This window comes from Harpegnathos saltator, unplaced genomic scaffold (assembly GCF_003227715.2).
Source record: "Harpegnathos saltator strain DR-91 unplaced genomic scaffold, Hsal_v8.6 scaffold140, whole genome shotgun sequence".
Taxonomy (NCBI): Eukaryota; Metazoa; Arthropoda; class Insecta; order Hymenoptera; family Formicidae; genus Harpegnathos; species Harpegnathos saltator.
The window spans coordinates 225,555-239,645 of record NW_020229918.1 but is presented as its reverse complement, the minus strand read 5'-3'; the positions used below and the strand labels follow the sequence as shown (position 1 = coordinate 239,645).

Genomic DNA, 14,091 nt, shown 5'->3' with positions numbered 1-14,091 from the left:
GGCGGCGATGCTGTCCCGCTCTCAGCGATCGACGCCGGCTCCCTTTAACAAACGTCTCAGATATGTGTTTCTTATTTCTCTCGCGGGCGCAAGTCTACAAGTCTATAAAGTCGAGCACCGGCGAGTGCTGTCGGGGAGAATTGCCACGCGAGATTAATTATCGGACGATACGCGCCAGTGAATCATCGCCGCGTGTGCTCCTTTCCTTCGCGATGTATTCATATTGGCGCGGTTCGCCAAGCGTCATCGTCGTCGCGTGTTTACGCTCGTTTATTTATTCCCGATTGAGTTACAAAGCGATTTAGCGGGCGCGGAAAATTAATAAACTTCAATTCGCGAATTGCACACGCTGCAAAATGCACGCAGCGTGCATTTTCATCTCGGTTTCTCGCGACACTCTGGCGAAAATTCGCGCGATAGACACACGTATGCATACACCGACACGTAAACACACGTGCAACCGTTGGTTCCCGACGCGTTTGCATTAAAGGGCGACGAGATGTTGGCAGCCGTACATACAGTCTGCTTACGCGTCTTGGTTTGCTCGCATTTTAGTTTGCAGATCCTGCCAACAGCTACAAGATCAAATGTTTTCCGTGAAATTATATACGCTAAGGCCCCGGCGAAAGGCGACGGTATCGTCTCTCGTAACTCTCGTAAACACCTCGTTCCGCGTAACCGAGAAATTGCCGTTATTTGACTAATAAATTGCTGTTAAAAATGGAGAACCTCGCACTCGAGGTGAGAGAGAGAGAGAGAGAGAGAGAGAGAGAGAGAGAGAGAGAGAGAGAGAGAGAGAGAGAGAGAGAGAGAGAGAGAGAGAAAGTGGAAGAGGGAGCCCGTGATGGGAACGAGATTGTGTTAATTACACGTTCGTTAAGTTGCGTGCTTATAAAACAGCACGAAGCTTAACGCGATTTGCTCAGCCGCTGGTTGCGCGCACGGGAGAGGGGGAGAGAGGACGCGTTTCAGACTTATATAAATATTATAAAGTTACGACCTCTCGCCGTGTCGCCGCATTTTCATACATCTCTCGTGCTGTTTAACAGGAGTATAAATCCGCGTTCCGACATCCATCCGGCGTTACGCATTAACTAGACTATACACGATAACTAGACGCTGAAGAGTTAATAAATAATTAATATGAAGATAAAGAATTGCACGCCATTTTAATCGCACCGCGGTAATTTCACGAACTCTTCTCGTTCTCTTCTTCTCCCTTTCTCTCTCTCTCTCTCTCTCTCTCTCTCTCTCTCTCTCTCTCTCGTGCGCGCGCGCCAACGATAAGCCGGTCATGCTTTTTTCCTCCTTGTTCCTCTTTTTTTCCGGCGGAATCTTGCCGTGACACTTGCGTGAGGCGATTTCTCACGCGGACGTTACCGTTAATTTCTCACTCTCGCGTATTTCGTGTTTCTTTTCGTCGCGCCGCGATAAAATTAATCGCCCTCCGTCAGTTATCAGTGTTACATATTACAAGTCGGAAGATATGAAATAAATAAGTTGAGAGTCAGGAAAAATGGAGATAGGGAAACAGACAGAGAGAGAGAGAGAAAGAGAGAGAGAGAGAGAGAGAGAGAGAGAGAAAGAGAGAGAGAATGAGAGAGAGGTCCTCACCTGGAAGACAACTCACTGCCTTCTCCTCGTCGGAGCACTTCTGCGTCAACCACAGGTAGTCGAACCACTTGATGACCTTCACCTGCAGATGCGTCGGCACTCTCCTCATCCTCATGTACGTCTTCACGCCATCCAGCTTCGCTGCAACCAACATATGATCGTTTTCGTTAGTCACACGGATGATGCTCGACATTGCCTGCGCGATTGATTGTCGGTGCGTTTTCAAGCGCGTCATCGCGCGTAACGTCTGTCGCTCTCGCGCTGCCCCGAGGAAGTTATTAATTGTCCATCGGCTAATCAAGCATTATATGATGCCGTATAATGTTTCCGATAACAACTAATTATCATTTAAGCATCGGAAGCCTCTCTCTCGCGGGACCTATCACATCGTTTTCCAATTCGTGGCCTGACACGTCGTGGTGTATCGCCGAAATGCTCGAACAGGCATTAATCTTCGCGGACGATATTTCGGCGATTAAAGTTGATAAAATCAAACACGCCGGCCGGTCGCGCACACAGCGGCTCTCTCTCTCTCTCTCCCTCCTCTCTCTCTCTCTCTCTCTCTCTCTCTCTCTTCCTCTCTCTCTCTCTGACCGATAAATTCGAGAATAAATGCGCTACACTGACGTGGAGCTTGACAAAATTGAGGAATCGAATATTTCACTATTGAATTACATAACTTCGCGACTCGAGGATATCGCTTTATCATCGATTGCGTGCTACCGCGGGGCAGCCCGTCATAAATCGCCCGACGAATCTCCTGGTCCTTTTCTGCTCTCGCTAACGAATCCCTCAATTACTTCGCTCATTATCCCTAGCCTAGTTGATGCAACTTTGCGTGAATTAACGAGTTTTTCATCGCAAGAGAAAAAAAGAAACCGAGGAGCAGAGGAGAGGCAAACGTTATTCGTCACGTCTCCCTGCCGGGCGATTTCCCGAGTGAACCGAGACGTTTTGCCATTATCAGTTAATTAAAAAGAACGGAGACAACGGGAAATCCCCGATCGCCGTCCTCGCTCCGTCTGTCGCCGGCGGGCGACGAGAACGCCGATGGGATCTGTTAATACAGCGTTATTCCGGTGTATCAGGCGTGCAATCGTTGCACGGGTCGTGGATCAATAGTAGTGCGGTGAAGCGGAAAACTAAGATACGGTCGCGATTTTATGGGAACGTATATTCCTGGCGCTGCGTGCGTTATATATATATATATATATATCTACGAGGGGAAATCGGAGTCAAAACCCCGTCGGCAGAACCTGTTCACGCAATTACTTTTGCACTTTATGTCTGTCGTCTGATCGGGATCGCTTGCTTGCCAAGAATGAAGAAAGCACCTTCCTGGCAGGCGATTTCAATCACAGGATGATGACGTCGAGGTGCAAAAGTGGCCGCGTGAACACTGCAAACCCGAGTGTGTTATTTTGACACGTATAAGCTGAAGCTTTCTTCACGCGTTTCGTGTCGTCTGAAATCGCGTCATTTGATGCTGATTTCGATATCACTTGACGCGTTTAAACGCGTTAAACGACGTGATTTAAGACAACGAAGATACGCGTAAAGGAAGCTTCAGCTTATACGTGTCAAAATAACACACTCGGGTTTGCAATGAACAGGCTCGCACCTTTCGCCGAGGGGCTTCTGATTCATGGATTTCTCGCTTGGACAAGTGCCCCGACAGAGAGGGCGGCCATGTTGAAGAATAGTTTCGTTCTTTCTGTTGGGACCGTTGTCTAAGCGCGAAGTTGACAAATAATGTTCGAGTATACATTAACGTAGCTCGTATGCATCAACTCGTACATCAAAAGTGTACAAGTGTGCATCATTGCACGGTACAAGTATAAGTCAGTACAAACGAAGTGGCGAGAAATGACACGAGTCGGGAGACGGTATTTTCTGCCTTTTGCTCTCACACGTTCGCGCGCGAGCGGGACGTTTCAATCGCGGAGACAGAGCTGGATACAGTCGTTGAAGCTAATACCGCTCGTCGAATGCAATCGCAGTGTATCCGCGCGTATATCCGAAATCTCGAAAACTGAAAGAATGATGGATAACCTTCGATTTGCAAATTGTTCCATTAACGGCCGTTGCGATTCGCCTGAGGATTTTGCTCGACGCCACCGATCATGCAGATACACATACACACACACACACACACACACACGCGCGCGTGCGCGCAAGCGTGCGAGATATTCCAAAATCTGTGAACCGATTTATAAGGCGCATCACTTAGGAATCATAATTGGAGCGCACGGCTGCAATCTGAATTACACCGTCATTCGCCACGCGCGCGATATGCGCGTCCCGACGCGAGCGCGCGTGCGAAATAAAAATTCGCGCAATTCAGAAAGTAACGACCGATACGTGCCCGCGTCCTGCTGAGCGGTTGCGGTGATAGGACGCAGTTTCGCAAACGCGCAGCGCCTGTATACAATCGCCGGCCTCGGTTAAACTCTGCCGATACAGCGAGCGCCATCGCGAGCGTGTCTATTCCAAAGTTTTGACAATCTCGCCGAACGCGCGAGAAGAAAGACACGCCGGTGATGCGCCCGTGTCCTGGATATTGCGTGGAGATTCGACATCGACGGCGACGCGTAATACGGACGTTCGTAAATACGTATGCAAAACGGAGGCGGAATAATTGCGGCTCGCTGATAAGGACTCGAGATCAGTCGAAGCTGCGACGAAGGGATATTTTTATTGCACTCGTGAGACGTTCTTCTCTCTCTCTCTCTCTCTCTCTCTCTCTCTCTCTCTCTCTCTCTCTCTCTCTCTCTCTCTCTCTGTCCCCCCTCCTCTTCTCCCAAACCTCATTTCGAGACTCTATAAATGCGGATCACGGGGATCGCGCGGTGAGCGAAATGCGCGAAATCGCGCATCAAGAAATGAAACGTCAAACTGCCTCCGTCTCCGCAACGCAAATTGCCGTTCGCGTTAAATATTCAACACTCGATATTCGCAATCGAGCAACGACAAGGAGCAATGGCAGCGATAAAGGGTGACGCGTTTCTTTGTTGAATTACGTGAATGGCAGTGACTGCGCGTTCATGAATACATTTAGTTCTCTTTTTTCGTAGGGTCAAGCGGGGTAAAAATGATCAGTTTTTTTAAACTTCCATAAATATATAATAAAATTGATAATTAAATTCAAGCGTTTTTGTATCATAATTATAAAAAGAGATGTAATGAATAATATTTCACTCATTAAAACTAAAAAATAAACTTTATTGTTCTGTTATAATAAATTTTATACTTTTATCACTTTTATCCACGAGTTGGGGTAAAAATAATAAGCATGTTGCGGGGAAAAATGAGCACTGCACAATATTAATAATAAGTGTGAGAATAACTTGATATATTTAAATAGATTAAAACGAAATATATAAAATACAATAAAATAGAATTTTTTACTATACAATTTTATAATCTCGCGTATCATATCCGTTATTGTACTATATTCATTTTTTCATAAATTTTTTTCTGGTTCTTGTTTTATTTTTTTTGACAACTTTCTTAGTTTCAATATTTTCAATAGACTTTAAAAATTCTTCAGTTGTAACAATCTTACCCTTCGAGTCAACTTTGCGGCGTGGCTTTGCAGTAGTAGTAGTTTTGCCGATTTTTGCAAGTAAAAGACTTTCAAAAGAGGTGTCAACGCTCGAGGCACGCAGTGCCTCGAGCGTTGATCCCGCCTCAACAGTTTCGTTATTATTAGCTGAAGCTAAAATCTTTGGTGATGGGTCAGTCATTTCAACAGTAGTCGTTACTCTATCACTTTCCTTGAATTGGCGATATAATTCAAGTTTTTGAGAATTCAATCTTGCAATCGGATATTTAGATCGGTTAACCGGATATATACCGGTGGTAATAAAAATCCAGACGCAATTGATTTACATCGGATGCCTTTATGCCAAATAGAAGCCAAAAGATCGCAAAAGTCCACTTTTTAGTCAACGGCCTCTGATTCTGCCGCTGCCACTGAATAAACTGGTTATCTCAGGCCAACTTTAAAGGTCGAAAGCAGGTTTTGTCAAGTGGTTGTAATAAATCGGTTGTATCAGGTGGCAATTTAATAATTACCACGTTTTCTTTAATTGCAAGATCGACTGTTGCATAACTTAAATGGGATAGATGTCCATCTAAGATAAGAACAAGAGGACGTTCTTTTACAAAATGACAAAATGATTCGAAATAATTGAAAAATATCTCGGCGGTCATCCATCCTTTTTCCGATGTTGCATAAAAAGTTCCTTGAATATCGTTCTGACCTTTCCACGTTGTCCACAGATGTTTACCTACAAATCAATAAACGATATTATCCATTAAAAAATGTTAAACATTAAAAATATAAAATATCACTTAAATATTACTAATTAGTATTATTACCTTGATGAGTGATCAAAGGAGGAAGTAATCTCCCTGCAGCTTGCTTCACGCAAGCCAGTACACTAGTATTTTACTTGCCACTGCTCTGAATTGTACGGTGCACACTTTTGCCTCTTTCTCCGACGACTTTGAGTCTATTGGGGTCATAGGAAACTGATGTTTCATCCAAATTAAAAATATGTGTAGGCTTATCGAATAAAACGAGTTGTTTTAGCGTAGCTTCCAACACATCATAAAAGTCGTAGATAATGAAAGGATCACTTGTAGCATTTCGTCGAATACTCTGTAACTGTTCAGGCTTTTTGAGAGATAAATTTTGTCGCTTCATAAAATTGTTCAACCAATCTTTTCCAGGTCGCCCATTATGGAATTTAGTCTTTATATCGTTTTTCTTAATATATTCTTGGACAATATTTAATACTTCTTCTTTCATTAGTCCAAAACCCCATCGACCGAGCTTTCGTAAACACGTTGCTAACTTTTCTTCTTCGTGTGATTGAAATTCAGTCTTTTTTTCTCGTTTTTTGATTCCTTTTTCATGCAAACGTCGACTCAACAGACTTCTGTCAATGTTATATTCTTTAGCAGCTTTAGAAATACTCAGTCTTTTTTCTCTAATACTTTTTAATGCATTTGATAATGCATCGTCATCGTACTTTTGAGGTTTTTTTTATATATATTCTGCCCATTTTCGAATTTTTGATGATATTTACTTATGCAATTGATTGAAATACAATCTATAAAAAACATACGTTAATTCACTCAGTTTCTGCTATATGCTGTATATTTGGATAATTTTTAGTAAAACATTTAAAAATAAATTAATTATGATATAAAATATTTAATAAAACTAATTATACATATTAACAAATATTTTTCTTACCCCAAAAAGTGCAATCCCACTGTTTACATCTTTTCTCGCCTAACGACGCTAAACGTTTGATGAATTTAATTAACCTCACAATCTGAATACTCGACGCTTTACTGGTGATCATTTTTACCCCACAATTTTAACACGTAATTTACAAAATATGACGCAATAAAAAAATATTCTGTTATACATTCAGCATACAGTATTCTTTTTACTGTATTTTCCATATTTTTAATAGTTCTTACGATTTTATTTCTTGTTAAGAGTTTTAAAGAAAATTATAACAATGCGCAATCAATTTTAATCAAACATGTTATGCAAGAGGTAACAAAAATTAAAAATTATTACTAACATAAGCATAAGTTAAGTTAAATAACTATTATTTATCAAAGAAAAGAGTCCAGTTCAAGTGATAAAAATATGTTAGTATGTATATTTTATTTTTCCATCGATCATTTTTACCCCACTTTTTTACACTGATCATTTTTACCCCACTTGACCCTACAGATGATATTTTAGAGAGCGAGAGGATGAGGGAGGGGCGGGGGAGGGGGAAGAGAGAAAGAACGAGAGTTATTTTTCCCCCGTGTATTCCGTCAATCAGATTATCGGGTAATCTCATTTTAAAGCCGCGCTATATACTTCCCCGTAACGTACATCGGCAGCTTTGCATTTTAAATGCGCCGACGATTTACCGACACGCCGCGCGTCGACGCCACCGTGTGTCTGTGTGTGTGTGTGTGTGTGTGTATCCTCGACGGTATATAAAAAACTTTCAGCAAGATAGAAGATATTCTCTCTCCCTCGCGTCCGGCCGAGAGAGACCGCCTCGTTTATTCGCAGCCGCAGCCGTCTTGGCCGCGCGGATGTTCACGCGCGATGCGCACATCCGGCCGGTCCGCAGTGCGACTGCCGTTGCAGCGATCTAATTTTTTGGTACGGATGCACCGGCGGCCGCGGTGAGGGTAGCTCGACTGTCTTCGGTGTGTGTTTGTGCGTGTGCGTGTGTGTGTGTGTGTGTGTGTACCTGCGCGAGTAATCAATCCCAAGTATTCCTCGGGTACGGCCGGGCGGCGATCCAGGATCCGCGAAAGCGGATCGCCAGGCGCAATCCGGAATTGGCCGAAAATGGGGTATCGGGAGCGGGATATAGGGACTCCGCCTCGGCTGACTGACAAGGAAGAAGGGTTGGTTTCTATCGGAAATGGGCTTCCAGCCGACCGACCGAGTAAGCGACAGTCGTGGGTCCAGGACGCGCGCTCGCAATTTAACTTACTCCCGCTCTTCACGCTCTCACGCGCCTCTCCCCATTTCCCTCCCTCCCTCTCCCCCTCTCGCCGTTGGCCTCGTCGACGGTACTCGTTGACGGGATTCGCCGTCGAACGGTAACCTGGAGAGAATCAGCCGGACCGGTATTGATAATATATATACAGCGGCCCGATTCGACCGATGGAGCGATCAAAGGAGCGAAGAGACTCTTGGCCGCGATCCAGCCGGGGTGCGCTCACCCCTGCTTACCCCGGGTAAACCCCTGGCTCGCTTTCCCAGTGAGTTCGTCGAACTATGCCCGAATGCGGATGTCAGGATTGCGAGGAGCGGCGGGGGTAAAGTTACGTACGAGGACGATGTTCTCCTTCGCGGCGGCGTTTCCGCGCGTGCAGCGATGTCGGGGGGGGGGATGTTGTGTGTTCTTCGGGGATGCGGACACGTGGACCGTCGGCGATGTTGCGAGTGCGGAGAATACACCTGTCCGCCGAGATGATTCGCGGCGACGAAAGTTGTGAAAGAAAAACAGATGCGAAGGAAATTTCCCCGCGGAATTCCCCCTCGTTGTTCTCGCGCCGCTCGTTGCTTCGGGAGGAATTGGGAGCAGACGATATAAATTCCACGCTGGGAATTGATAATTGACGCTTTCGTTCGTGCGAGTCGTGTACGTTTGGAGGAGCGCCGCAAATGCGCACTCCACACTGCCCAGCTTTAGCAGCGCGGCCGTCCGTTTTCGGCTACCGGGAGGACCACGAGTATTAAAGAGAGAAGTTGAACGTTTACGAGCCCAAGCGCGTCCAGTACAGTAGTCGTGTTTCCCCGGAGGGGAGGTCCCCGGAAGGGAGGGAGACAGAAACACGGAAAACGAGACGTACGTGCGTGAAGGCCGGGCAACGAACGTGAAACTCTTTCGCCGTCCGCTTGGACGATGGAACTTTCGAATGTGTTAAAAGTTAACGGAGCACTCGCGCGCGACTCCGTGCCGACGCGAGATCAAAGCGTCGCCGATCATTTCTGGCTCGTTTCCAAACGGCCCGCCGACGGCAGCTAAGTCACGTTCGCTGCGGAGAGGCTAGTCCCCGACGCGCATCTTTTCACCACGAGCGCGGCGACTATTTTCTCCATCTGTCGAATTCTACCGACGAAGAAGAGAGGACAAAAGGTATACACCAAGAGAGGATACACCGCGTCGTCAGGCCGCGCGTGATCACCCGAGTCGCCTCATCGACTCGCGATCGCCGGGTCGTCCCTGAGAAATCGGATTCCGATCTCTCCGCTGAAGTGAAAATGCCCGAGTACCGAGCCATGCAGAAGCGCGCTCGCCGTGAACGACTTCGCATGACGGGAACTCGCCTAGGTGCCTGCCTACGGGACCGACACGTGAGAGCGATTCTCTCTGCTCGCCGTCTCCGAGCGATTCGCGGGGTTTTTAACCTGAAAAATGACTGTTTTTCTCCTCGTGGGCGCCCGGTTGATTCCTGAGCGGCGGACAACCGCGGCGGCCGCCGCGGTAGCCTCCCCCGTTGTCGGAGAACGCAAGCTGAAACTGACAGTCAGGGACGAGCTCCAGAAGATCGATGGATCGCCGAGACGCGGTCTTAACGACCTTGTTCCACGTTACCGATAGCCTCTGCCGGAACGTCATTACTTTCCTTTCAGTCCACTCGATCAAGGCGCACGTTCTAATGAACGGCGTCTGTAAATGGTTTGCGCGTAATAAAAGTAGATACACCGTCAGGCTGCCCGCGCTGCGGGCTATAAATCATCGCCCGACGATGACGACGACGACGACGGCGACGGCGACGGCGACGTTGGAAAAATATCCGCGACGCGCTTTCGCGCGGAGCAACAAAATTCTATTCAGCTGTTACGCTCGCGCGACAGCGCTTCTGCTTCGTTCCGTTCGGCACGGCGACGGACGCTGACCGCGTGCTGCGGAAACGCGAGTCCTTTGCTCGCAAATTTCAGCTCGTGTCCTCGCGACGCGTGCGAACGAGCGACGGCGGCACAGTGGGGCCGGATGACATTCTTTGGTTCTCTAGAGACCTGAATTTCCAACCGATCATTGACACCAGTGGATGAGGTTGATCCTGAATAAATTCCGAAGAGATCTGTCTTGCCAAAATAAAAAAAAGAACATTTTCTTTCTCTCCAATTACCAGCCCCAAAAGAGAAAAAGTTATCGTTAAACGCAAGAAACTTGTGAAATACTCATTATTCAACACTTATTTCTATCTAATAACGGATATTCGGCGGATTGAAACTATGAAACCAATCAACAGACACCTCGAGATTTATCGATCTTGAGCCAGAAACCCATTAACCCAAAACTCATATGCCCAAAATACAAAAACATCAGATATAGACCCGCGGTAAGCACAAAACCGAGGGATTTTGAGTCTTAAGCCCATCAACCTAGGAATCTATCAATCCGAGAACTTTTTAGCTCATGCATGCCGCATGAATGCCGTGTATATTAAGAGCCCCAAATAGTCCAAGAACCCAATCTAGCCATAGCCATCGAGAACCTAATAACACTCGACGTTCAATATTCAGCTATAAAACATGAAGTTCGAGCTTCGAAACTTGTCTTTTAAGACAAACCCTAAAAACCCATGAGCCCTGAACCGATAATTTTTTCAAAATTTCGGCTAGACAGATCTCTCTGAAATTTATTCAGGATCAACCTCATCCATTGGTGTCGATGATCGCTTGGAAATTCAGGTCTCTAGAGAATTTCGAAGCAAAGAATGTTATCTGGCCCTGGGACTGTGCGGCGGTCCGTCCACTCTGCTGTCCCATTCCGCTTCGGCTTTACTTCGACAGCACGCCTGGACTGCTCGGAGCGATCACTCGCGGTGGTCACCACCGATGACACGCGGCGATAGCCTCGCGCCGAACGAACGCTCTCTCGCTTCGGATAATTCATCGCGCGCCGCGCCGGCAGGCTCACGCGCCCCGGAGCGGGCTAATGCTAACGTGAAAGTCTCCCGGGCCAATTAATCGGGAAACGCAGCCCCGTTAATTATCCGGAATTCTAAACGCCGCGCCGACGTGTCCCGCGAGCGAGCGTTACCCCATTAGTAAACTCGGTATTCATTGTTATCGGAGAAATGCGATATCCCGCGCTTCGATGGACTACATTCGCGGCGAGCTTACTCACGGCACGTGCGAACGATTCTTTCGCGATTTGGATCTCGCGGATTGCCACCGCCATTTGTTCCCCGTGACGACTCCACCGCGAGTTTCCTATACCGTCGGGAGCGAGGGAGGTGGGAAGGGCGCGCGTAGGGCGCGCGGCCGGGCGTGTCGGGGGTGAGACGCGTCCTCGAGCTCGAGAAGGGCGAAAGCAGAGCGGTCGGCGAGCACGCGCGCGTGCGGGGGAAAAAAGGAGATCGCTCACGCTGTGTGTTCCTCCGCGTTTCGTCCAGGGATAATCCGCCGGATCCATCGAGCGGGATTAAATGGCTTATTCCTTTGCGCAAACTTCACTCCCACCCCCGCTGGTCATGTGTGCGTAAGCACACGGGGGTGGCCGCCCTGTTCTTGCTGTTCTCGCTCTGTTACACGGCGCTCCTCATTGAGAGTGGCGGCTTGTATTTGTTCGGATCCGCAGGCTCGTAATTTCAAGTTTCGCCGAAACTTCCCGCGATTCCTGCCGCGCCCGGATGGAACGGCCTTTTTATTAACCCGGTCTAACGTTGAGACGCGAGCTCCGTCGCGGAAATTAGTATTTAAATCACCTCGCTTCGTTAGCGGCGTCGCTCGCTCTCTCTTGCTTTCGAGGTCGCATCACTTTCTCCCTTTGCATCGTGATTGCTCGAGCGTCGAGCTAGCTGGCTGGGTGCATGACGATGATGATGACGACGAGGGGGAGGAGAAGGAGTCGCAGCGACGCACGACAAGGCGGATTCAACAACACATAGGGAAACCCCTATGACTTCAGAAGCTCTTCCGGGGCTTTCGCGAGTGCGCTTTTTAGTTAGCCGCGTGCGCATGCTAAATACTCGTCGATATTTCAGAAGCTCCATTGATTCCGCTGGTAACTCGCCTCGTCGCCCCGGGCCGACGACAGTCAGACGCCTCGCTCGCTCTAACGAAGCTCCGCAGCTTCCTTCCAGCGGGGGCTGGACTAGTCGATGTTAAATTTTAACGCGAGCGAGTTCTCTCCAGGTCGAAGTCCCGTCTGCGCGTCTCGCGCAACACAAGTCGTCGGCGCAGGCTGTCTCCGCTTCCTTTTTCTCTTTTCAGGAAACGCCGACAGTGTCCTCGTGCGCACACAACGATGTAATCGAATTACGCATGCACGATTCGCGCAGAGCCGCTGTCCGGGATGACAGACATCCGACGGATGTCTCTCGAGGGCCATGCGAGCGAATGGCCTCGATCCTTTCTCCCTCCTTTCTCGCGCAGAGCATGTCAAAAGCGAGTCGGCGCGGCGCGATACTGCGGCTTTATTTATGAATACGACGAATTGGAGAGCGACGTGAGGTGATTCAGCGGCGCGCCACGTCGCTTACCTTAACTTACTTTAACGCGCGCGCGCGCGCGCGCGCCCGCTCGATGTTCCGTAACAGCCGTTCTCTCATTTATGCAGACGCATGGATCGGTAGAGGCGCGAAAGCCGAAAGAAAGGCCGGATATCGGATCCCGCGATGTTTCACGCATCTGCATCGGCACATTCCGGCGCGTCGGCCGGAGAATGTGACGTTCAGCGAAGGCTGTGGAGAAGGAGGAAGGGTGGAGGAGCAGCGGAGGATGGGGCTCGTTTGAAAATTTCGCTGGCGCTGTGCATCACGGTGAAACCGTCGTCGTTTTTCGTTCGCAGCCGCCGCGTGCACACGTTAAAACGAAAAAGCACCGCGACCGCGTTAAACGCAGCCTCGCGGCCCGCGTCCGAGAGGCTGCGTCGATGATTGACGTCGGAATCGAAGGGATTTCGCTCGTCGAGCAGCGCGATCGACTGGATATTCTCCATTTCACGAGCCCTCGAGCGTGTCCCCCCCCCACCCACCTCCTCCTGCGTGCCGCCCTCCGTCATTATGTCTAGGCTAACGCGGGCTCCGTCACTCCGAATATCGCGGCTGACGGACGCATGTCACGCGTCGGCTCGTGAGTGACTTAGCCCTTAGCCCTCTTGTTCTGTAAAGCGTCGTCTACAATGGCAGCAGAAGTAATAGATTAAGGCTGTAAGACGTTGGAGCAGGCTGTTTTTCCGGGGATTTCCGGGCGTAGAGTAAAACCGTATGCGAAATGGTTCAATTCCATTTCCTACGGTCTGCTCCCTTGCTCTCAGCCAATGAGAGTTCAGCAGCAACACGTAAACATACGCGATAGGAAGTACGCTGATTGGCTTATTGTGATTTTTACTACACGGCATTATAGACATTCGAGCGTAAGGGGGTCTTAAGGACGGTAACATCTGAGTGAACGCCTGAAAATACAGAGTAAGTTTGGGAATTTTTTGTAGTTAACAACATAGATGGAAAATTGGTTTGAAGGCCTCTAACATGCATACCTTAAACTGCACAAAACAATGTTTTCTTATTATTTTGCCTCAGGATGGCGGCGCTGAAGCTCTCCAAGTAAAACCGTATTTTTCTCATGGGTCCCCGCGGCTTGCAGCGGAGAAATGCCGTACACTTTCAAAAAGGACAAAAAGGCAAAATTTTTATTAATCTACAATAAATTTGCTAGAGAAGTACATACGTATATGTTAAAATATTGATTTTTGTAGAAATGCTGAACATCAGGAAAAAAGTTTTAGTTTTATCCATGAAATTCAGTGAAAAAATATTTATAATAACAAAAGTTTTAAACCGATTGTAAAAATTATGTGTACTTCTCTAGAGAATTTAGTTTAGCAGCTACTGTAAAAATTTCGAGTGGATCGGATGAAATTTGTTAAAGTTCTGCTGCAAGCCAATTCAAAAACCGTGATTTTACTTGGAGAGCTT

General features: G+C 47.8%; 1 protein-coding gene across 9 annotated transcripts in view; it reads right to left on the bottom strand.

Annotated features, from left to right (window-relative positions):
• LOC105189135 (cyclic nucleotide-gated cation channel alpha-3) overlaps positions 1–14,091 on the bottom strand; it is a 143,556-nt gene that overhangs the window by 25,609 nt on the left and 103,856 nt on the right. For all 9 annotated transcript variants that reach the window (XM_025308166.1, XM_025308168.1, XM_025308169.1 and 6 more), the window contains exon 9: positions 1,615–1,755. In XM_025308166.1, the coding sequence (XP_025163951.1) occupies positions 1,615–1,755 (141 nt within the window). The remainder of the gene's footprint in view (positions 1–1,614; positions 1,756–14,091) is intronic.